Source organism: Natrix helvetica (assembly GCF_964273705.1).
Source record: "Natrix helvetica genome assembly, chromosome: 14".
Lineage (NCBI taxonomy): Eukaryota > Metazoa > Chordata > Lepidosauria > Squamata > Natricidae > Natrix > Natrix helvetica.
Genome location: NC_138564.1, coordinates 938,773 through 963,599, shown reverse-complemented (window position 1 = coordinate 963,599; position 24,827 = coordinate 938,773). Strand labels below are relative to the sequence as shown.

At 48.3% G+C, this 24,827-nt stretch overlaps 1 protein-coding gene across 3 annotated transcripts in view; it reads left to right on the top strand.

The window, feature by feature from the left end:
* Positions 1–2,523: 2,523 nt before the first annotated feature.
* Positions 2,524–24,827, top strand: part of GGT1 (gamma-glutamyltransferase 1) — a 44,783-nt gene continuing 22,479 nt past the window's right edge. The window contains exons 1-13 of one of the 3 annotated variants that reach the window (XR_014176468.1): positions 2,524–2,534; positions 3,086–3,250; positions 5,089–5,216; positions 6,078–6,167; positions 6,851–7,043; positions 9,220–9,377; positions 11,179–11,328; positions 13,742–13,878; positions 14,086–14,270; positions 15,156–15,283; positions 20,413–20,525; positions 21,430–21,543; positions 21,923–23,810. Coding sequence is in view for 1 of the 3 variants with exons in the window: in XM_081966396.1 (XP_081822522.1) it covers positions 3,090–3,250; positions 5,089–5,216; positions 6,078–6,167; positions 6,851–7,043; positions 9,220–9,377; positions 11,179–11,328; positions 13,742–13,878; positions 14,086–14,270; positions 15,156–15,283; positions 20,413–20,525; positions 21,430–21,543; positions 21,923–22,066 (1,701 nt within the window). In the remaining 2 variants the exon portion in view is untranslated. Of the gene's footprint in view, positions 2,535–3,085; positions 3,251–5,088; positions 5,217–6,077; positions 6,168–6,850; positions 7,044–9,219; positions 9,378–11,178; positions 11,329–13,741; positions 13,879–14,085; positions 14,271–15,155; positions 15,284–20,412; positions 20,526–21,429; positions 21,544–21,922; positions 24,196–24,827 lie in introns of those variants that run through there. The other 2 variants (XM_081966396.1, XR_014176469.1) reach the window with 2 other exon arrangements.

Here is a 24,827-nt window from a genome sequence, read left to right as displayed (position 1 = left end):
TCTGGAAACCAGCCCTAGTCAACAACTGAGTCCCAGCCACGAAAACTGACACCGGACCCAGAACAACACAGGATGCCACCACCAATCACCCTCACCAGACTCAAACCCAAACCCATCCCATAGACGAAATGCAACCACCATCCAGAAGCCAAACCACGGCGGCATCAGCAACTGCTGCACCCCCTCCGACCCCCACACAAAACAAACTGACACACGCCATGAACACATGGCCAGACCACAAACTCGGAGCCAAACCAAAGCCTGGGATGTTACACCACAGCCATCTGCTCAGGACATTACATCACAGAACTCAGGAGGTTACAACGCAAAGGCTCAGGATGATACAACGCAGCCAACCTCCCAGGATGTTGCAGCACAGGATTTAGGATATCACTACACTAGAGCTCAGGATGTCATCACACAGCCCATTACCCAGGTCGTTACAACACAAAAGACTAATGGGCACACAGCTAGTACCTCAGCCACAAAAGATGTTACGAGACAGTCGACTAATCTGCATACATCATCTCCATCAACTAATCAAGATGTAACAACACAGCCAACCAACCTGCTTACAGCAACAAAGCCAGCACTCCACACACCCTCACCAATATTTATAGAAAGACGGCAGCTCTGATCACGCTTTGCTCGCACGAACATGAAGCTGAAGGCACCAGCCTGAAGATGGCAAGTGGGACCTCGTCGAAATGTCGCCAAGATACTCTCAATCTTACACGGGAAAAGACCCGAATACATTTCTGTCCGGGGCTCAGCGACACAGTCTCTGAAAAGGAAGCCTGTGCAAGGCAAGGGGGGAATTAAGCTGAGGGGTTGTGGAAATGACTAGCAGGGATTCTGGTCCTGATGCAATCAGCCATTCTGCAGGAACATTTTGTGGGAGGATGAGCGAGCGTGTCTCACGCCCAGACATGCAGGAGGATGAGCACCTTCTCAACCCAGAATGCGACTTATTCACTCAGTGACTCATTTTATTCCAGAGTTGCCTTGTGAAACTGGCAATCTTGCACTACTGGAACAAGGGAAGGGAAAAGCTCTTGAGGGCAGCAGAAGAAGCATTGGTGGGAAGGGAGGGAGGGAGGAGGGAGGGAAAAACCCCAGATGACTTGGGCTCAGGAGATCTGCCTGGCCGGGAGAGCCTTGAGGCGGGGCTGCTTGGCTGCTGGAGGAGTCAAGGAGGGTTTCCATTTGTTGGTGGTGGCTTGGGGACCTCTGCTCTGGGTAGAGGGCTGGACTAGAAGACCTTCAAGGGCCCTTCCATGATTACATCTCCATTTGAAGAAAGGTTCTTCAAATTAGTGGTTGAAGTAGCTAATATTAAACCAATATTAAGTGATTAAAGTAACAAGAAGAAAATTCATAGCAAACACTGTCATAAGTAAATATTTTTAGTCTTAGCTTTTCATCAAATTGAGAGTCAGGCAAGGGCGATTGGCAGTCTAGAAATTTGATACATAAGTTTAGCTTTATTTCTCTGTCACAAGGCAAGGCTTTGTAGCTTTCACTTTGGCATTGAAACTGAATGCTTGCAGTACGTTACCACAAACCAAATGCCTAAAGATGTTTTGTTCAAAAGCCGATCTCCAGTTTGGAAAAATGTCCCGTGATCCATTTTCCAAACATGAAGTTAATGACGATCATAATTTGAGATCTTTTTACTAAGGCCAAACACCAGGATTTCAAGAGGAGGGCTGCCAGGTCCCAAACAGAGCATTTGGTAGTGAAATAAAATGGCCCTTTTCCCGAAGGTATGGGGTGGTTGTGCTGCCCTTTCCCCAGTCCACTCAGGAGAGGGGCATGAGACAGATGTAGCAGCGGCCTGGCCTGGTCCCTCGGTCCCTCGTCCCCTGCAGGCTAACCAGGAGGAGCAGGAGCCCCATCCTGGCAGGGAGAGAAGGGTTGGCTGATTGGGCAACAGTGCAGTGACCCTCCAGTGCTGACTCACTCTAAGGCTCTGCAGGGGGGAAGCAGCAGGAAGCCGGGGGCCGGGAGAAAGCAGGCCTGCCAAGCCCCAGAGGCACACACATGCAGGGAACGATGGGGCTGGTGGGGACCTGCTGCTCTCGCCATGAACAGCAGCAGCAGCAGCTGGGAGCAGGCAATCTGGACTTCAGAGCCCTGGTGGTCCAAGGTGGACTCTTCTTCCCCATGACTGCTGCAGGCCTCTCCCAGTGACCCCCAAGTTGGAATGCGAGGGCCTTGTCCAGGGAGAGCTGCAACCAGGGCAGTTGTGCGGTGGGGGGTGCTTGGGCTTCATGAGCCAATGGAAGGGAACCTTTGCCAGGGAGCTTCTCCTGGGGCTGCAGCCGCCCCCCTGAGCTTGTCCTGTTACCACAAGCGTCGTCCTCCCTTCTGCAGAAAGATCATCCAACATCGGAGAGCCTTTGATCTTCCCCAACTCTTCTTCCAGCCACATCTGTCTTCCCAGAGAGATTCCACAAGGGAAGAAAGGAAGGAATCCCCATAGGGATCAAAAGGAGCCTTGCTTCCGGACGTCGCTCCACACACAACAGCAGGTAATAGATCTCCTGTCCCTCCTCTCACCCCACCCTCAGCACATTGGGGGGGAGGGCACTGAGGCTCCGGACGTCAGGTTGCAGGCAGGGGTCTGTGCTGACACCGGGCCTCGCTCTTTGCGCCTCATTCGGGAGGCACCACACAATGGGCGGCCCAATCTGTCCTCGTCCTGACTCTTTGGGAGATCTTCCTCTCTGGTAAGACTCAGAAGAGGGGGGGGGGGGGCAGGAGGGCTGCGTCCACTGATGATTTGATGGGGGGGAGCAAGATTTGAAATAGGGTCAAGGTTCCTCAGGGCCCATCTGCGTTACCCCCTTAGGCAGCCATCATGGGACCATGAGCTTTAAAAACACAGGAAACCTCAAGACATTGGAGGCCAAAGTGCCGCCTGAAGCCATTGATCCCAAGAAGCTTCACCCAGCCCTCGACCTGCCCTCCCTCCCCATGCTTGGCCGTCCGGGGAGGGTTGCATGCTCCTCTGTGGGAAGAGCTGTCCTGGTTTCTGCCTGGGCTGCTTTCTGGCTAATCCGCCTCTCCTTTTTTTCTCAAGAAACATGAACACGAAGCTCTTGAAGATCGGGATCCCGACGGTGCTGCTCTTGGCTCTTGTAATTGGTCTTGGGCTGTTCTTTGGGCTGCGCCCTCAGCCACAAGAGCACCTCTACGCCAAGGCAGCAGTGGCTACCGACGCCGGTCCCTGCTCTGTCATTGGCAGGTAGGTGTTGCTGGACAACAGCTGCATAATCCCAAAAGCCCCTGATCCCGTCTGGGCAGGAAAAGGCTGCAAACCTTCATTTTTTCAAAAGCCACAATCCACACTGCCTCCAAATGAACCTGGAGCTCCACCACAGGAATTTGCTGCTACAGCCAAATAAAACAGCCAGTGTGGTGGCACAGCTAAGACCAGGAAGCTGTGAGTCCAGCCCCATGTTGGGCACATGGCCCATTGAAACACCTTAGGCCAGTCACTCTCCCTAAGCCCTAGGAAGGAAGGAAGGAAGGAAGGAAGGAAGGAAGGAAGGAAAGGAGGGAGGGAGGGAGGGAGGAAGGGCAAACCATCTCTGAAAAACCTTGTCAAGTAAACTGCACTTCCAGGGCTCAACTGACTTGGAGGCACAACAACAAGCCAACACAACCCTCAAACAGAACAGCCCTCACGGTTACCCTTTTGTTTCAGGAGTATAATTTAGAGATATGAAGATGTTTCTGCATCTGTGTCCTTCAATAAATAATTGGGTGTAAAATGTCATTTCTAATCGATTACAATCTATCAGCATGTTATGTCCTCAACTTGCGACCTAGGTCCTTGACTTACGACTGGCCGCAGGTCCTTGACATACGATTGACAGCCCGGCAACCAAGGGCTCATGCCTATTGGCTAAGGCACACCAGGCTGGGAGCGGGCTCTCTGCTGTTTCGCTATTGGCTGCCCTGCTTGACAACTCCTGCATTAATAGTTGCAAAGCAGGGCATGGGGCTGAATTGTACAGAGTTGCCTGTTGCTTGTGTTACGTTTGAATAAACGTTGTTTATTCAAACGCTGTTTAGTCTGTCACCTCACCTGTCAGTCCAGACTTTTTCACAGCAGGTACCAACTGGCTGGCCGGCTGCCTCCTCCCCTGCCCTCCTGCCCATCTAAGTCTAACCTCAGCCTTAAATTTAATTCTAAAATGATGTTGGTTTCTTCCACCAGTCACTTCTGGATCTGAGACCTGCAACCTGAACAAAGCTAGAACATTTCTGACTTGCCTTAGCACCGGCAACTGGCCTTGAGCAGCAGAACAGAACAGGCTAGCAGAGTTGGAAGGGGCCCTGAAGGTCTTCTAGTCCAACCCCTTGCTCAAGCAGGCGACCCTCTACCATTCAGGGTCAATGGCTGTCCAACCTCTTCTTTAAAATCTCAAGCAGCCACAACTTATGGTTGATTGCTCTGTCAGGAAATTTCTCCTTGGTTCTAGGTTGCTTCTCTCCTTAGTTTCCATCCATTATTCCTTGTCTGGCCTTTTAGTGCTTTGAAAAATAGATTGACCCTCTTTTTTGTGCCAGCTCCTTACATATTGGAAGACTGCTATCATGTCCCCCCAAGTCCTTCTTTTCATTAAACTAGACATTCCCAGTTCCTGCAACCGTTCTTCATGTGTTTTAGCCTCCAGTCCCCTCATCATCTTTGTTGCTCTTCTCTGCACCTTTTCCAAAGTCTCAACATCTTATTTGTAATGTAGTGACCCAAACTGGATACCTTATTCCAGGGGTGGTCTTACTAAGGCTTTATAAAGCAGTACGAATACTTCACGAGGTCTTGACTCTGTCCCTCCGTTTATGCAACCAAGGATTGCATTGGCTTTTTTGGCAGCTGCAGCACACGGCGGCCTCACGTATAAGTGATTATCCACTAGGATAAACGCCTCCACGGTTGCTGGTCTTGGCTTTCAAGAGACCATTGGGAGACTCTTCTGGTTTGGGGGAACTCCTTTGGCCAGCTTCTGTCTCCTTGCTGCCCAGGCCTCAAAGCTCTGTCCCGTTCACCCGATGTTCATCTTTCACCCCATGCAGGGACATCCTTCAGAAAGGGGGATCCGCTGTGGATGCTGCCATCGCCAGTCTGCTGTGTGTGGGCCTGATGAATCCCCACAGCATGGGCATTGGAGGAGGCCTTTTTCTCACCATCCTCTCAACCGAGGGTAAGGAGGGCAGGAGCTGGGGTGGCCTTGTGGGGAAGACACGGCTGGGCTTTCCAGCTCTACTGCTGAGCGGTGGCCCTTTGCCTGCTTTTGCTTTCCATGTCTAATTCTAATCATTAGAAGTGGGAGGGATTTGTGAGCTTATAGTTCAGCCTGTGGGTTCACAGAAGCAACCTCAGAGACCTCGATGACTTTCCTTCATTTGGGTTAATGTTCACCAAGAAAAGGGAAAGCTGGCATGCTGCCAGCAAAGTGCCAGCATCTACATATGTTTTCACTATTTTCAAGGAGGCTCCAGGAATACACATTGCTTCCACAGGTATGGGGAGAAAACGTGAGTGCTTCAACCCCTATTCAGCTTAGAAGATTGTCTGACTTTTCACAGAGACACACTCACACAAAAGGCTGCCTGGAACATGAAATAGCCTTCTGGGAACAAGGTGGGGGGTGGGGGGGGCTGGGGTTATGAGGAGCAGAGCCACCTGGCCTTCTTCTTTTCTGCTAAATGAGATTTTGGTGATAGACCTCTCCTACTCCTGTTTGGCGACATTGCCCATAAAATGCTGTCATATTTCAGATATGTCTGCTGGGTCAAATGTTGACTGCTTAGCTATCGAAAGGTAATGCTTCTATTTCAAAAAACAGGAGTGAGGTCAATGTCAAAGGATGTAGAGAGAAAGAGGTGATGACTGACTGCTGAACTGGCATGGAATTGGGGCATCCGTAGTGACTTTTGTTCTTGAAGTTAACCTTTATTTGAATTATGCCTTGAAGGGGTCACTCAGAAAGCCTGGATAGGTTTATGCATTAACTTGCCAGGAGGGAGGCAGCAGAACCTCATCTTGTTCCTTACCTTCCAAGGGAAAGTGGAAATTATTAATGCCAGGGAAGTGGCACCCAGGAATGCATCTCGAGACATGTTTGGCAACAACACCGCTCTGTCCCAGAAAGGTAAAGCAAGAGGCACTCGCTGCCAGTGGTGGCTGGCTGCACATATGAGCCACCTCCTCGTGAGCTTGGGATCAAGGGTCCACGAACCTCAGGAGAGTCTGAAGGTGACCAGGCTCAGGAATGGGTGGGATGGCTTGGCTGGCAAGAACCGCACGCTGTGTGCAAGAAGGTTTGCTGAGTGGTTCACATCTTCTGTGGTCTTGTGTATCTACTCACTCACCTTTATCTTCCTGCCTGTTATCTAAGCTGAGTGGTCATCAGAAAGTCTCTAGGGGATCCTGCACCAAGCAGGAGGGTTGGGCTTCTTAAGGTCCCTTCTAGCCCTCTGATCAATAATCAATAATCAATAGCCTTGAAAATTCATACTAAGAACTAAAACCATAGACTTGGCGTAATTACTGATTGTACAAGTTGTAAAGATGTCCACCCACAAACTACATGATTACCTATAAACTCTAGTCAAAATGTTTCTTGAACATTCACAAAACTCAATGGAGAACAGGGGTCAACATGAAGAAGGCATTGCCTAAGTCAATAACTCTTGCAAACTAGCTCTGGGCACTCAGTTTATAGTGAAGGAGAAAATAGATTATGAGTGGAAAACAAAATTAGGTTGATGGTTCTGGATGACAGGGGAGAGGACTGGCTGGAGTCTTGATCTCTTTGTCCTCTGCCTGCTCCAGGTGGATTGTCCATTGCAGTTCCAGGAGAAATCCGTGGCTATGAACTGGCCCACCGACGGCATGGCAAACTACTTTGGAAGGAGCTGTTTCAGCCCAGCATCCAGTTAGCCAGAGAAGGCTTCCCTGTTGGTAAAGGCCTGGCCAAAGCCCTGGAGTCCAGGAGCAGTGAGATTGAAACCATCCCGTCCTTGTGGTAGGCAGCAGGGCAGCACCTCCGCGCAAGGCAGCGCATGCCCTGCTGGGTGGGTGGCTTGGAGACTGGACTCTTCTCAATATGAAGGTCCCAAGGGAGGTTGCTGGGAGGACGGACCTAAGTCGACTCAGGGACCACCTGGAAAGGAACAAAGGAGGGAGGGAGGGAGGGGGAGGAAGATGGGAATGAGAAGGAGGCAGGGAAAGAGGAAGGAAGACAGGAAGGATATAGGAAAGGAGGAAGGAGGGAGGGAGGGAGGGAGGGAGGGAGGGAAGGAAGGAAGGAAGGAAGGAAGGAAGGAAGGAAGGAAGGAAGGAAGGTGGGCTTCTCAACCATGGCCACTGATGGCCAAGATCTTGCAAAAGGAATACCTCTTTTTAGGCTGGAGCCCAAAATCTGAAGGGACCCTTTCAAGACTTGTGTAATTCGGGGAAGATCTCCTGCAGCAGCATTCCCCATAGAAGCATCCCAAGTATTGCCCCCCCCCAAGCCTTTTATCAGCAGGTCAAACCTTTGTCTAGGCAGTTTAGGTGACCAGTCTGCTCCGGTACCTCTGGCTCCTTCAGTTGCTTCCTGGTGGCATCTTAGGATTTAGTGTCTAAATATGGAAGCAGTATGAAAAAGTGCTGCAATGCATTGGGCGTTTCAGTTCCTGGATGGGGGCATTTTCAGGGTCTCCTTTCATAAGATGCCTTGAACGGCAGAAGGGCGAGGTGGTCTCCTTATCTCTACTCCAGCCACGAAGGTTTCCCAGTCAGCAGCTCTGCTCCGCTAATTGGGGTGAGGGAGGCTAAGGAGAAGCCCTTGGAGCATGGGGGACAGAGAATAGGAGAGGTGTCAGTGAGAGGCTGTCACGGTTCCATCTGTGGCTGGAATTTGAGGCTGTGGAGACACCCAGGTTTGTTCACTGATTAATTCTGCCTCTTATGGAACAAGACAAGAGGTGCACGAAAGGGAGATGCTGAGATCAAGTCAATCTTGTGTTTCATAACCTGCTAACATTTACGGTGAGAACATGGGGACCCCTGACATGACCTCAGTTGTGCCTTTGTTTTCTTTGAATTTTCTTTCCACACAAAAACCCAGCCCAAGAAGGGGCTTTGGAAAAAGTATAACGGGAACTCACTTAAAAAAAAAAAAAGGGGGGGGGGAGGTTGCACTCAATTGTGTCTTTTTTCTGTAAAGAAAAAAGCTTTTAAATCTCTCTCTACCTAACTCAGTGGGGCACATCAGGTTGCCAACCCCCAATGCTCTCGTACCAGGAGAGGCGAGCCCAGCAGGAACCAGATTTTAAGCAGACATGCGCCAGGGCAGGGCCTGAATTGCCTAGTGAATAGAACTGTATAGGACAGAACAGAATTCTTTATTGGCCGAATGTGATTGGGCACAAGGAATTTATTTCCTGTGCATAAGCTCTCAGTAGACATACAAACAGCAAGTGATAAGTCACAAGTTATTGATCATAGTTACACTCATTAATCATAATACACAACATAATGCACAAGTGATAAGTCATAGATACCAATAGAAGAAGGTAGTAGAAAAGATGAGTAGATGAGAAAGATGAGAAGATTAATATCAATAGAGCCCTACTACATGGGTAAATATCTTTAGACCCAAGACAGTGCTGTGGGAATTAAGTGTTCAGCAGAGTGATGGCACCGGGGGTGGGACTATCTTTGTTATAGTTATAACAAAACATAATGTAATTGTTTTGCCATGCAATGCCCTATTGTGGTGTCCAGAGGGGGGAAGTTGAAACAATTTATGTCCAGGATGCGAGGGGTCTGTAGATATTTTCACAGCCCTCTTTTTGACTCCTGCAGTGCACAGGTCCTCAAAGGAAGGAAAGTTGGCAGCCATTGTTTTTTCTGCCGTTCTGATTACCTTCTGAAGTCTCCGTCTGTCTTGTTGGGTTGCAGAGCCAATCCAGGCAGTTATGGAGGTGCAGATGGCAGACTCAATGATTCCTCTGTAGAACAGAATCAGCAGCTCCTTGGGCAGTCTGGGCTTTCTGAAATGGCGCAGGAAATATCTCAACCTTTAAGGAGTGTGGACTTCAGCTTCCACCGTTCTGGGATTCTGGGAGATGAAGTCGACACCTCTTAATGTTGCCAAGGTTGAGAGACTCTGGCAGAGCTCGTGGCTCTCTCTCCAATGACGCCTTTGTCCTCAGTGAGGTCTTCTGCAAAAGCGGGAAGGTGCTGCAGGAGAAGCAACTCCTCCGCCTGCCTAAGCTGGCCAGGACCTACGAGACCATCGCCAACCAGGGTGCGGATGCCTTCTACACTGGCAACCTGGCACAGCAGATGGTGGCTGAGGTCCAAAATGCAGGTGAGCAGCAAACTATCTACAAAGCAAGGGGGGGGTGTCAGTTGTCGTTTTCTCCTTTGGAAGCATTTCCACAGCTAGTTTCACCCTCTGCCTCTTCTGCTTAAGCCAAAGAGCTGGTCCTACCCGGCTGTGCTGGGACTGCTGGTTCCGAGGGGCATTGCAGCCCTGCACTCAGTGTGGGGTCTACTCCAATGGAAGGTCTCCAGACACATATCAAGGTCCCTCTTTTGGGGGGGGGGGGTCTGCTACCCGCTTAGCAAATCCTGTTCCATGGCAAATTATAATCAATGGGGATTTTTGCTCCAAGTATCCCGCTGAGGATACTGCCCTGTAGCCTGTCTTGGGGGCACCGGGGGGGGGGGGGAGACACTCTGCAAATGTGGCCTCACAGAACTGTAACAGATTGTGTGGGTGACCTTGGGGGACGAGGGGAAGAGAGAGAGAGAGAGAGAGAGAGAGGGAGAGGGAGGGAGGGAGGGAGGGAGGGAGGGAGAGAGAGAGAGAGAGAGAGAGAGAGAGAGAGAGAGAGAGGGAGGGAGTGGAGTCCCCAGGAGCTAAACAGACAGAGAAAGAAAACTTAGATCAGCACGAATGGACCAAGTACTTTTGTGGCGGAGGAAAGTTTGTATCTTCCGACTTGCAAGATTTTCTTCATGCAGCCTTACAGCAAAGGAGCTTTAGCTCACCTGGGAGGGTTTCCTGCCTGCTTTAGCCAGGAGGGCTGACAAGAGCCCAATGTTGCGGGGCCAAAGGATGCCGCTGAATTGCAAAATGGTGAACCAATGGTGGGGAACATGGCAGGCAGCCACAGAAGGCCAGGCAGAAAGAGCTGGGCATTGGGAATTCTGTGGAAGACATAAGAATCCGGGAGGGGTCACGTTTACACCATTTAAAATTATAATTCCCTGTGGAAGTCATCCTAAATGCCAAAGTTGAGAGAGGGAAATGTCTGGTGATCGATGCAGACTGTCAATCTCTCTGGTGCCAATTGTTGATGCTGCCATCAATGTAGCACCTTTGGGGGGGGGGGTGGCTCTATTCAGCTTTCAAGAATTGATGGCGGAAAGAGAGTCTTGAGGTGGCACTCCCAGATCCACTTCAGGTACCTACAGATGGAATTAAGAAATACTGTTCAGGAACTGGCTGAAAATCTGAAAGGAAGGCTCCTGGCCTGGAGCATAAACTCACTTTGGAGGGAGCAGGTCAGCTGAGAAGTCAGATGCCATGGGGAATCTGAACCACAGCAGTAACTGAACTGGAGGGGCTCCCTTCCCCTCTAGCTCAGATCCCACATCATCGATTCTCCTTGGAGAAGCCGGACTGGTTTGGGGAGCCCTCCAAACCTCGAAGCACATCTTAGTAATTTACACAGCTAATATTTGGCCTCAGTAGCCTGGTAAATCGAAGCAAATGGCTAAGAGTCAGAAGCATCCAAGAGAGTTTTAGAAAATATGTATCTCCCAGGGTGGGCGCCTGTGGGAGGTAAAGTCTGACATGAGCCCCTCTGCAGCCCTTGGAAAGGGCTCCACCCCACTTTCAGAGACTCATCTGCAAAATAGAGCATTGCAAATACAGGATATAAGTTCAACAATACAAATCAAACCAGGATTAAAACTAACCAAAGTTAAGAGCAGATAAAGTCTAGAAGATGTGCTTTTATTGTTAAATATTGGGAGAGGATGCCCAAGGCTTCTCCCTTTATCTTCCCCCAAGAGCAAGAGGGGGCTCCTGGCAATGGGCGAGCCAGAGGGCACCGTCTCTCAATGGCCCAGTTGTCAGGATTCCCTCCCTTCTGTTGCAGGTGGGATCCTGACCATGGAGGACCTGAGGGATTACCTACCGACTCTGGAAGAAAATCCTTTAAAAGTGCAACTGGGCCAGTTCAGCATGTATGTGCCCAGTGCGCCTTTAAGTGGTCCTGTGCTGGCCCTGATCCTCAACATCCTGAAAGGTCAGGATTCTTCCACCTCTTTAATATTGATAAGCTTTCATTGGGACATTTGCTTTTTGGGAGGGTTGCAAAATTTCCCCCAGAACCGGAATGTCAGCTCAGCTTCAACAGTATAAAGTGGGGGGTGGGAGTGTGATGGGACGACGAGCTATGAAAAATGCTGCAACAGGACCACCCCAAGCAGTGGCACCCCATTGGTTTCAGCCCAGGGGCCCCCTCCATTCCACTCCCAAGGGCCAAAGGGGCCCTCTTTTCATCTGGGGACAGGTGGTTTTCTTTGGCTGCTTTGCACAGTTTTTAGGGACTGGATGGACTGCCAGATATTGTAAAGTTGCCTCTCTGTCTACCTTCCCTCCCTGGGGGATGCCCTTCGCTCCCCTTGGGCTGTTTCCTCTTCCATCTGGGCAGCCGGTCTTCGGTCCCTCCAAAGCTCTGCTAGGGAGCTTGCCTCTCCCAGCCCCTCCTGGGGCAGGTGGGGGGGGGGGGCTAAGGACAAGGACCCCAAGGTTTGAAATGCAGAAGAGTTGGGGGGAGGGTTAGGGAGGGGGCTGAGCCCAACAGCTTATTTGGCTGCCACCAGAAATGTCGTTCTCCCCCCCCCCCCGGATAGCTCATGGTGGGATATGTGTGTGCCAGTTGATGCATTTGGCAGCTTCCCATGCCTCTTCATTGTTGTTTCTGTCTTTCCTTGGACACCTTCAAAAGGTGCCGGCCTTTTGAGGGCATTTTCACTGCCAGCCTCATCACTTTTCCTTTTACCTGGACTTCTCAGTTCTATGGAGCTTTGGTTTTGATTGCCTTTTGATGACAACTTTAGATGGTCTCAAAGGTTTTTCAAAGCTACTCCCCCCTCCCCCCCTGCCCCCAAAGGCAGAAAGAGAGAAAAGAAGCAAATCTCATGAACCAAATTCTTTTGCATTTCTTGCACTTCTGTTTGGGAGGTTTACCCAAAGGCATTGCATCATTTGGGCTTCTTAAATGGCTCCAGTCAGGGAGAAGTGGTCCAAATGAAATTGGTGCTTCAAGAGGTTTCCACTCCATGAACCTCTTCAAATCTCCCGGACCCCCATTTGAGAAACGTTTCAATTCCGGAGGGGGGGGGGATATTGCTCAATTCCATCAATCTTGTGCCCCCCCGGCTCTTCCTTTAGAAATCTTTTGCAAGGTCTGGTCTCTCTACAGCAGAGCCTGGGATTCCTCATGTGTTTCCATTCAGGCCCCCTCAGGCCTTTCGATCCCTTCTTCTCTATGGCATTCGCCTTCTCTCTCTCTCTCTCTCTCTCTCTCTCTCTCTCTCTCTCTCTCTCACACACACACACACACACACACACACGTGTGTTGCTGTTGCCCCACCCCAAAGCTTGTGCTTTTATCCAAGCTCAAGATCAGCCATGTGCCCCTCCGTTTCTCTTCCGTGCTTAACCTCTGGCATTTTCTTTCATTCCACAGTCCCACTTATCCCCTACGGCTGTGATGGCCAACCTATGGCACACATGCCACAGGTGGCACATGGAGCCATCTCTGCGGGCACGTGAGCCATTGTCTGGGTCAACTCCACTGCGCATGTGCACGCCTCCCGCCGGCCAGCTGATTTTCGGGTCTCTGCTGGGAGACATGCACGCATGCGCAGGAGTTGGCAGGTTGTGGCAGCCCTCCCCACGCCCCATTTTTGGTTCCAGGAGGCTCCAGGAAGGCCTGCTAGCACCAAAACAGGTCACATGCGCATGCGCTGGGGTGGGGCCTACGGGGGTCATTGCATTATGAATGCTGGCACGCATTATCGCACGCACCTGCACTTTCGGAATCAAAGAAAAAAGGTTTGCCATCACTTCCCTACAGCAATCAACCTCCATATTCACCTCAAACATTCCATAATTCACATTTATTGTTTTCTAAATCAAAGAAGGTGTAATAAACATTCACGTCTCCTTTAGCGAATGTAGGGCAGCAGCCACATTGGATTTCCCAAATGTTGTTCATTTCTACCTATGCTTTTTCAGGTCAGATGCCTCAAATATCCACCTTTGCATTCCCTGTTGCTACTTTTCCCTTCCGGTCAGGGCTGAATGAAGACAGCTCCCAGCTATGGCTCCACTTTGGTGTTCCAGCAGGAATTGTGAGTCCAGGAAAACCCCAAGTCACTAACATACTCTTTCCAGCATTTCCCCAGGTTTCCCCAATGACTACAGGGACACTCCTCTTCAGCCTCCCCACCCATCTTTCTTAACCAGGTTTGCTTCACATAATCCTTGCTACAACCATCGTTTCCTACCATCTCATGGAAAACCTGCATCAACTTACTGTCTTCATCCAAGTTTGAGCTACCAATGGCAACACTTGGCTGGTCTAACCTCTGACTTTGGTGGCTGATGGACCCTGACGTGCCTGATGTTTGTGTTCAATCTCCCGGCAGGCTTCCGGTTCTCTAAGAACAGCACCCGGACTCTGGAAGAGAAGGGCTGGACGTACCATCGCATCTTGGAGGCTTTCCGCTTCGCTTACGCCAAGCGGAGTTTACTCGGGGACCCTGCGTTTGTCAACCTCACAGAGGTAGCTCCGTGCCCTCCTCTGCTCCTTTCCTACCCTCCTCCTGGCCAAACAGAGCAAAGTGACTCCACTGCATTTTGCTGGGGTCCTGAGCTGAGAGGCAAGCTGGCCATCCCATTAGTTCCTCAGGAGAAACCCAAGGAAGGCCATCAGCCTGTGAATGATCACTTGGCTTTCCCTGTAGGATCTCTCTTCCGTTCTTCCATCTAGGTGATCAGAAACATGACATCAGAGTCCTTTGCCGACAGCCTGCGGAGCAAAATCACCAACACTACTCACAACATCAGCTATTATGAACCAGATTACTACACTCCGGAGCATGCTGGGACGTCCCACGTCTCGGTCGTAGCTGAGGATGGCAGCGCGGTCTCAGCCACCAGCACCATCAACCACTAGTGAGACTCCAGGATGGAGGGGCTGCTGGAGTCAGGCTCAGTCAAGCTCAGAGGCTCCTGCCCTTCCCAGCAGGGTCAGAGCGGAGGGGCGCTGGGAAGATCCTTCTCCAAATCGTGGCTTTTCCTCCACAGGCCCCGAAGCCGAGAAGGGAGAGCGGCCTGTGGAGGCTGGAAAGAATCCAAGGGCCCTATCCCTGCCCACCTCTTCACAGTCCCTTCCACTTCCATTGTGCTATCTGCCAATGCTCCCCACAATCTTTTCCCTGCCCCTCTTCCTGCATTGGCTGGGGGCGCATAATAATAATAATAATAATAAATATTTATTTCTTAGCCGCACCCTCTCCCGAAGGACTCAGGGTGGCGTACAACAAAACATAGGAAATAAATATATCGACATACATATAACAAAACATATACCAAGACATATATACGACATATACAAGGAGGAGGTGAACTGATAGATAAAAACAAGTAAAAACACAATGTTTAAAAACCCCTAAATAAATTGAATGCAATTAAAATACCCCAAATAAAAAACCCGTCATGACATGCTCCTTCCCCAGATATGTCCTGGCACCGCCCCACCCTTCTTCTGCCTTCCTTACCCCTCTAGATAAGCTCTGAAGTAGGGGAACACCTGTGTCCCCCAAGCCTTTGCATGCCAGTCAGTCCGGCTTCTGCACCAGCCTCGCTTTGCTACGCTTGGGTGGAAAAGCCCCCGGCAGCTCCTTTCGGGAAGAGGGCTGGTGATGTCCAGGCTCCGTGCAGGGGCAGCAGGACCCCCGTGGCCTTGGAGCTTTGGCATTTCCAGGAACAGGTGGTAGGAAAGCTGGGTGCAAAGAGGGGCTGCTGTATGGACCTCCTTTCTCTCGCCCGCCTCCACAGCTTCGGCTCCGACCTCCGCTCCCCTGTGAATGGCATCATCTTCAACAACGAGATGGATGACTTCAGCTCCCCCCACATAGTGAATGGCTTCGGGGTCCCCCCTTCGGTGGCCAACTTCATTGCCCCAGGTAAGGCTTTGCTTGTGCACTTCTCCACCTGCTGCTTGAGCAAAGGATCCAGCCCCCTCCAGATCCATACCCCTCTCTGGGGAGGGTCTCCTCCAGGCAGCCTGTGCCTCCCCTCGGTTCTTGAGCTCCCTGTGCCTCTGCAGCCATGGAAGAAGAGGCAATCCATGGAAAGGCCTCCGCTCCTTCCAGGGAGTGAGCCAGGCTGAGCTGACTGCCATTTCCCTTCTCCTGGGGGTCCTGGGGTCTGCAGTGGATGGTCAAAAAAGTCAAGATGACAGCCACATTCTTTTGTGTGAAGCTTTGCTTAGATTGCCTTTTTTGTCCTTCCACTGCAGAGACTCTTCTCTGGGGTTTTTTTTTTATCAAGACCTGCTTCTTAGCCCTAGCGCATTTTTAAAATAAATGTTTATTGAAGTTTTACAAAACACATAAAAACTAATGCAAACTACCTAATTAAGAGCAGTGGATAAAAAAGGAAGGAAGGTTTCCCATTTCCTTTGCAGCAATTATGCATACAAATAAAACAAATCTCTCTTATCCTATGATTACAAAAAATCATAATTCTAATTCTTAAAACCAAAAATCATAAGTGCCTTTTTTCTGTTTCATGCAAAACTCGATGAGCACTTTCTGGTCAACTATAAGAGGCATTTTGGAGCAAAACCTGAGTTTATATTTATTCCATACAATAGGTCATCTAACAGGGTCTTGTAACTACATTTGTATGAATATATTTGTGTTCTGTTGATTAAGCTTCCAAATTCTTTTAATTTATTCATTCAAAGTTCAGTTCCCTTTGAAGAATCTGTTCAAATCAAAGCCAAGCCACCTGCAACCGCTCGTACCTTGTACAGCTCTTTCTTCATCTTCAAACCCGTGACCCTATCATCTTCTCTCATATCTCTGTTTAATATTTCAAGGACTAAAAAACTCACATGGGTTAGCTAAATCTTCATTAGCGATGATTTGGGCTGTCTGTGAAATATAAATTCTCTCCAAAACCTTCAACAAAAAAAGTTCAGTTCAAATGATCAAAATCCTTCTCTGCATCTAAAAAGACCAATGCATCTGTTTTTGCCAGGGCCTCGCGTGCCCTAACAAATGGCTCCACGTGCCACAGGTGGCACGCGTGCCATAGGTTCGCCATCACTGCTCTAGGTAATTCATTAATGATTTTGATCTGTAATTTCTTACTGAAGTCAATTTTTGTCCTTATCTACCTGTTAATGCTATCCTGGCTTCTTTCCAAGTTCCTGGTATCCAGAAAGAGTTCCTTGGTCTCCGTAAAGGTTATCTAAGTACTTCCTCAAAACACCCATCCTTGGGGAGGAATGCAGTCCGGCTTCCCAGCTGGGAGGTGCCACATTCCAGGCAGAGCAGAGACGGAGAGGTTGAGGGGCAAGAAAGGAGGTCCTGGAGGAGCTCCTGAATGGGGCAAGGGGGCTGCTGCAGCTGGGCCAGATTCATTTATTTCTTCAGAGAATGTAAAGGCTGCCCATCTTGCCTGCCTAGAGAGGAGGAACCATAAAGGGAGCTCCTTAGAAGAGCCTCTCAAGGGCTCTTCCTTGCTTCCTGGAGCCTGACTATAATACCGCCTGGGGGCTCCAAGCCTTTTCCCTGGTTTGAGACTCTCTGATTGTTAGAGGTCCATACATCAATTCCCTTTTGTCCCCCTGTAATCCTTTTGCTTTCCGAGATATTCATCTATTTTCTCCAAGGGGACAACAGGCCTTTGATACAGTTTCAGGCACTCACTGAGCTTTATTTTTTTTCCCTTATCCCCCCCCACCCCAAGTTAATTCCTTTCCAGATATATTTCTCCTCCCAGTATTCTGGCAACGGTTGGTTTTATGTTTCTTTTTTTCAAGTTTCTTATTTATTTTTTACAAATGCATCAATGCGGGAAGAGTGTGGCAACTGAGTGTCTTACATTTTAGTACAAAAATAATATTCATCATATTTACTACAGTTGACAAGCTTTTATAGTTCTGGTAATAGTACACATTATTTTGTTGAATTATATCTTTCATTATTTAGCTATTTCAATATATTATTTTTATGCCAATCACCATATTCTAAGTGTCATTTTTATTACAAGTAAAGTATTAATAATCATAGTTGTTACATTTAACAGACTTATATGGTTCTAATAGTAACACACATATTTATGTTAAGTTATAATCTTCCATTATTTAATTATTTAATATTTCAATATGTCATTTTTATGCCAATCACCATATTCTAGGTATCGTTCCTTTTACTACAAATAGAATATTAATAATCATATTTATTACATTGAACAAACTTATATAGTTCTAATAATAATAATGCACGTATTTATGTTAAGTTATAATCTTCCATTATTTAATTATTTAATATTTCAATGTGTCATTTTTATGCCAATCACCATATTATTCAAACATGTTTAATACTACCATCGTTCAAGTTGTAGCTTCCCCTTATTATTACTCCACCTTATTATATAAAAATGTGTATTCCCTTAAAACCCCCTCTCTAGTTTCCATCCCTAGTCTAACTTTTAGTTATACCACTATTATATTTAAAAATGGTTCCTTTCTATACATTTTCTCTTAAAGCTTTAATTGTTTGTGTCTTAGCTTGCCTGCCATGTTCCTAAAGATCCACACTTGGACCTCTATCTCTATCTGCTTCCACTTGCTTTGGCCAATTGCTTTGAGCATCTCTCCCTTCTCTGTCCTATTCCATTGTCTGATTTTCAAATTATCTACTCTTGCCCCACCTCTCTTCCCAAAAAGACTTCCTGCAACTCCAGCTTTCTTTTGCTTTCCTTAAAATGCTCCCCCCCCCTCAGCTTGTTTCATCAGTCATTATTATTTTTGTTTTTATCTCCTTGTTGTCATCTTGTTCTATTTGTTGGTTTGTTTTGTCATCTACTCTTTCAATTGGCTGCTCCTCTTCCTGGGTTCCTTGTCTTTGGTGTCATATTTTCCAGCTCTTCTTTTAGGCTCTGACTTTTATTCATAATCTCCTTGTTGCAGAGCTGGGTTCTGGCAGGCACTGCTTCCAGTTTGCTCATGGGTGTGCAATTGGTGCATGCTGCATGCACAATACAATAAAAATTGTTCTGCGCAGAAGCAAAAAACAAGAGAGCCGGAGAACCAGTTGGGGGCATAGCAGGCCTGGGTTGCTGCGGGTTCCAGCAACCAGGCCGCCACCCATTACCAGTTCGGCCGAACCATTCCAAACCGGTAGGAACCCACCTCTGCCTTGTAGCTTCTGGTCAAAGTACCCTTAATACTCTGAGATATCTGCATAGTTTCTTCCCAGATTCCCCTCATTCCTTGCTGGTGGAGCATCTTGTTTAATTTTATTTTGTTACTTTTTTGTCCAATAATCCAATAACCATATATTCAAACCTAAAGTCACTTCTCAAAAAATTCAATATTCCTAAATCTTTATAACCCAAAGCTAATCAACCTGTTCGTCTGGGTAATCCGAAAATAGAACCTTCATTAATCTCTCTGTAAATTCAGTCATGTTGAAGCTTTCAGGGGGTCACTTTAATAATAATATCTTTCTTGTTCTCATATTTAAATCTCCAATAGCCAAATATTTCCAAGATTTTGGGAATGTGTTATATCTTTCTTTTGTCAGCAGGTGGCACTCTTAAATCAAGTTTCAGTTTTTTAAGTAAATAGGTTCAGCATTTTAAAATGCTTATCTGAAACGATGCCTGTCCAATTTAAAAATTCAATTTTCTGTATTTGTAGTGATTTTTCTGCCTTCTTCCCTTTGATTCTTTATCCTTTGTTTTTTTAATTTTCTTCAAAGTGTTAGGTCGCTGCTACTTTTAAAAATAGTTGTGAGTCTCTCTTTCCCTGGATATTCTTTTGGGGTTGAAATTTGAATAAAAAGGATTCTTCTCACCCAGTTCCAGACACTGTTCACCAACTTCACTCCAGCACAATTCCTAGATGTTCAGCTGTCCCAGCTTTGTGGCAGCCATCTTAGACTGCCACTTCTCCTTGCCATGACATAGAGGGAAAAAAGCCCTGGGGTTCAGCAGGAGAGTTGCAATCTCTCCTGCGACCTCTCAGAGCACCCCTCCTTAGCTTCCCCACCCCTACAAGGCGGCTTTGACTCCTTTCGGAGCCCACAAAGAGGGGAAAGCCAGCACAGGAACTGAGAGCTCCATTCCCTGTGACTGGTAACACTGGGATGCCACTTCCGTCCCGCAATGGTTGCTTTTCACAGATCATACAAATGCCTTTGCTTTTGTCTTTGCTTGGTCTTTGCTTGCCCTTTCAGAAGGTCTGAACTCCACTTACAGCACAGACTCGCAACTCCAACTGACCCTCCAGAAGCTGCATCAAAAAACCCTTTCCAAAGGGGTCACTCTAGCATGGGAATTGCGTCTTCTTCCTTTATGGCAGGGGAGATTTTTCCCTGATTCGGGGAGAGCAACTGCTTCCATGTGTTTATTGCAATGCCCTCTAGAGGTTCCCTGATTCCCTCTAAGTTGTATTGCTTACAAAACAGAGGGATTCAACTTGTATCTGAGATTCATTGTGAGGGATAACAGCGCTATGAAATTGCCTAGAAAGCAGCTCGCCAAAGGGAAGATTGTGGGAAGGGTTCCTCCCTGTTTCTCCTAGGATTTAGAATCTAGAACATTTTCCGCTTGAGCCCGTATGATCAGCTCTTACCCAATCATCCAACCACCGCATCAGAATCTGGGGTGACAGCAGGCAGAGAAGGGTGAACCCTGACTGCTTAATTCAGCCATGGTCCCAGCCATCCAGACCAGTACCAAGAAGCCCTGCTTGGGAACTTGCCCAAGGCGAGTTCTGTCACAGGCCTGAGAGAAGAGAGCCTTGCAGGTCAGTAAAAACACAGCAAGAACTCTGTCAATGGTGATGAAATGCAGCCATTCTTGCAAGGAGAAGCCACATTTGTAAGATGCTGGTTGGCCAACCCCTCCCTCCCATGTGCTCTCACCTGTACAGGAAGGTCAAAGGAAGGGCTGTTGGGAACCAGCCCATAGTTCACAGGATGTTTACTACTACAACTATACTGGCTAGTGCTTTAAGTGGCATGTTCAAGGATCGTGTCCAGCAATGCATCTTACCTGGCTCCATCCCCAACAGGTAAACAACCTTTCTCATCCATGTGTCCGACTATCCTGGTGGATGAGAAGAACAAAGTCAGGATGGTGGTCGGTGCTTCTGGAGGGACAAAAATCACAACAGCAACAGCCCTGGTGGGTCATGCTGGGTAGGCTGAGGGAGACCACCTCGTCCTGGTCTTTCAAGAAACCCTGGACCCTGTAGATTCTCTGTTGAACGGGGACAGGCAGTACTCATGGGCACCAGGGTAATTTGTGGGCATCTCCCTCTATGACTCCTTTTCTTTTCTGGGTAGGACCAGAGATTTTCATAGGTCAACTGTGGAGGACTTCTAAGGAGGGCCTGGCAATAGGAGGGAAGGTTACTTGAGGTCTGCAAATGGGGTTGAATAGATCCAGTGATGGGGATCTATGTTGGGCTTGAGAGAAAGAGAGAGAAGCAGCTTCCAAAGGCGAAGCCTGGAAGTCTCACCAGGTTTTCCACTCAGACTAACTTTGAAGCTGTGCTAGATTTTGTCTTTCGGGGGGAGGGAGGGAGGGAGGGAGGACATTTAACCGCCCTAGTTACATCAATTTTGTGCTCTTTGCCGTAGAATGAATATTTATGCTTGGGTTTAGCTGCAGCTGTGGATTGGGGGAGTTGAAAGGAAGATGGAGAGAAAAGGTTGACAGGTGTCTCTCATCTAAAGTTACATTTGGATTTCAAAGCCCCCACCCCCCAAATTGACAGTTTGAATTGTAAAATTGGAATTGCAGACTTTGAAAAAAGTTTCAATTCACCCCATCTTGAAATTCCTAGGTGGTGTTGAGCTTTCCATTCTTATCCATCTCGTCCTCTTAGGGGAAACAGTTGTTGGTTAAAGCAATGATCGAGTACATCTCAAAGCTCTTTGGCAAGACAGACATTTCACTGACCAGCTAAGGCCTCTCTGGTCTCCCCCAACTCATCCTGGATTCATGGATCCCTGGAAAGAACATCAGCTTCAGTCCTGCCAGGAGATGCTTAGAGACCTAATCCCAAATCTCTTCTTTTGTGCAGACCATCGTCAATGCCCTGTGGCTTGGCTATGATGTGAAAGCTGCTGTGGAGGAGCCCCGAGTTCATAACCAGTTGTTCCCCCCGGCTACACTTCTGGAGGAGGATGTGGAAAAGGTCTGTTTTAATAACGGGAGGAGCCGGGTTGGAGTTTAGCCCAAAGGGGTTTGAGAGCGGAAGGGTTCTCTCCCTGGAGTGTCTTTCCCACCTCGGTCACATTGTTGTGCTGTAATTGTGAAACACATGCAGAGCCTCAGGTTGGGTGAAGTAAGTTTCTCCCTTCAGCTCAAGGGGCCTTCCGAGGACTAGCATTGTCCAATCCAGTTGACAGGTAACTTGTGACAGGACATGCCTGAGGCCATCGCTGGGAGCAGCGGCCTCTTGACTGAGCACAGTCATCTCTGCCCCACAAGGCAAAAGAGCCCGAGGTGAGGAGATGCTCCTGGATCTCCTGAGGATAGCGATGTGTAACCTGGTTTTTCCTTCCTGGGTCTAGGAAATTGAAGACGACCTGGTGAAAAGGAAACACGAAGTCAAGAGGACCAACGAAGGCGCTGTGGTGCAGGCCATTCTCTGGACCGGAAACGGTTGGGCTGCAGCCTCTGATTCCCGCAAAGGAGGCTTCCCAGCAGGATACTAAGCGGGCCAGCTACACATTGCTCAGAAAGTCCGAGCTTGACTGGCTCACCACTTTCTACAGATCTCTGGAACAAGTGATTCGGTGTCTCACCGATATGGGGTGTGGGGTAGATTTATAATGACATAGGATAATGAGATGACCATGGGACAATTGCGCACTACTTCATTGACAAACACTATAGATGTAGCGATGGGGGGGGGGAAATGCAGCCGTTGGCATCAGCTTGGCCTTGGCATTTCTTAAGGAGCCACAGAATCCTGTCGCTCATTGTTTCCTTGGTGGATCCCCTGATGAATGCAGGAAGTGCCATCCAGGCCTCCTGGAGAAAGCCAGGCAACCCGAGGTGGCTTTTGTAGCTTGGTGTCTCTGGCAGCAGAAAAGGCATCCTGGTTGCTTCCACTGGCCTCTCCCAGATGGGTCAGCAGGTGGCGCTCTACACCCAGCAGAAGAAGAGCGACGGGTTCCCCTCCCTCCAAATGCCCCTGTTGGAGGGGGGGGTGAGAAGCGATGGCCTCCACGTGGGCTGTCAGCAAAGACAGCGTTTTGTCCAGGTGCAAGGAAACCTGATAATTGGGCCACTTTCTGACCCTGGTTCAGAAGGCAAGCAGGGGGGATATGAGAAGACGTGGGCCTTGGGAGACAGACAGACTTCTCTTCCCCCTTTGCCAGCCATGACCCCTTCGGCTGCCTCAGCCACTGTTTGGGCCAATCCACCCTCCCCCAAGCCACAGTGGGCTGGAAGACCCTCCAGAGGGTGGGGGTGGGGTTGCACTCTAGATGCCTTTCCCAGGGCATCGCCCACCCACCGCAGAAGCCGAAGGGTTGGTGGGGTGCCAACCGAAATGGGGCCAGGGTCAAAAGGAAGATAGCTACTTCAAAATAGCTAAGTATAACAAGGCTGTTTCTAATATTTTCATTCATTCTCAAGTGTCCTGCCCAGATAGCACAACCAGACCATTACTTCCCATCATTGAGAAAACTATTCATTCAGCTTAAAACTTCATGTCCTTTTTGAATAGATTCTAGTCAAGCTTCAATATCTTTTTGGCAAGTCTGTGGCCAACTAGGTATTTCCCCATCCTATTGTAGGAAGTTATCACCCAGCCCTCTCCCAGAAAAATGAAATATCCCAGGAAATATTGAAAAGGCAGAATATTATATTTTCCTGGATGTGAAAAAGTGAGAAACACATTTTAAACACAAAGTAAATTCCTGCAGCTTCCTGCCCATCCCCACTTTGTCAATGGGCCATTAAGAAGGCCAAGCTTGTCCACTTTACATAATAAAGAGTTCTCCCCTTCAGCTCCAGGGGGATGGGATTAAGGCAGGATAATATTGCCTTTTACTCAACTGACCACATGGCATCTGAGAACTCAACCAAACCTGGATTCAAAACTTAGCCTAGAGAGTTGCCTCTGCATGGGCCCATGTGAGTCTGACAACCAATCAGAATACATTTCTTACACAGGAACAGGAAACAGATAAGTGGGGCTGAACAGATTATAAAAAGCCCTGCAAGCCCTTCTTCAGTCTCTTCCCTTCTCTTCTCTTCTCTTCTCCACCAACATTGAAGCATGTGATCACCTTTTCTGTTCAGGACTCAAGCCATGTGGTTCTGTCCACCATTAAAACCATCTTTCCAAGCAGCCTCCATGTCTCCAGTGTCTTTTCCCCCACTTGGAGGCGAACCCAGAAGGACATTTCTTCCAACACTATGCTGGGCACCTGATGGATCATTTTCTAAGTAAGGAGCTTTGTGGCTGTTGCATTTCATCTATTTCTCTGTATCACTTTAAACTTTGTTTCTTTCAAAGGGTTTTTGTGCCATATAACGCTTCCTGCCACGGCTTCCCCATTCATCCAATAAACTGGGAGGTCCAGTGTGGAAAATGTGGCCTATCACTTGAGAATGCCTTTCTCCAGTGTGATGAGGAAACGTCAATGAGACTAGTTCCAGGCTGCATCAACAGAGGGATAGAATCAAGATCACATCAAGCCTTAATACCACTTTATAATTTGGGTGGGTGGGGGGTGTTTGGGGATTGTTATGTGTGTTGGGCCTGGTCTCTGGGTGTTATGTGAATTTCATTGTATGTGTAAACTGTGTATATATGTACAATAACAGTAAAGTAAAGAATGCCTTGGGAAGGAAGGCCACACTTGGAATTCTGCATTCAGTTTTAGATGCCATGATGTAAAAAAAGATGTTGAGACTCAGGAAAAAGTGCAGAGAAGAGCAGCAAAGATGATTAGGCAACTGGAGACTAAAACTTACGAAGAACGGTTGCAGGAACTGGGTATGTTTAGCTTAAGAGAAAGAAGGACTAGGGGAGACATGATAGCTGTGTTCCAATATCTCGGGGGTTGCCACAAAGAAGAGGGAGTCAAACTATTCTCCAAGGCACCTGAGGGTAGAACAAGAAGCAATGGGTGGAAACTAATCAAGGAGAGAAGCAACTTAGAATGGAGGAGAAACTTCCTGACAGAACAATTAATCAGTGGAACAGAAGTTGCCTCCAGAAGTTGTGAATGCCCCAACACTGGAAGTCTTTAAGAAGATGTTGGATAGCCATTTGTCTGAAGTGGTGTAGGGTTTCCTGCCTAGGCAGGGGGTTGGACTAGAAGACCTCCAAGGTCCCTTCCAACTCTGTTATTCTATTCTACTCTACTCTACTCTACTCTACCCTATGTGTCAGTCTTGCCCTAGCTAGGTCCTTAGGAAAGGAGGACCCTCGATTCCGTTTGAGGGAAGTGATCGTTT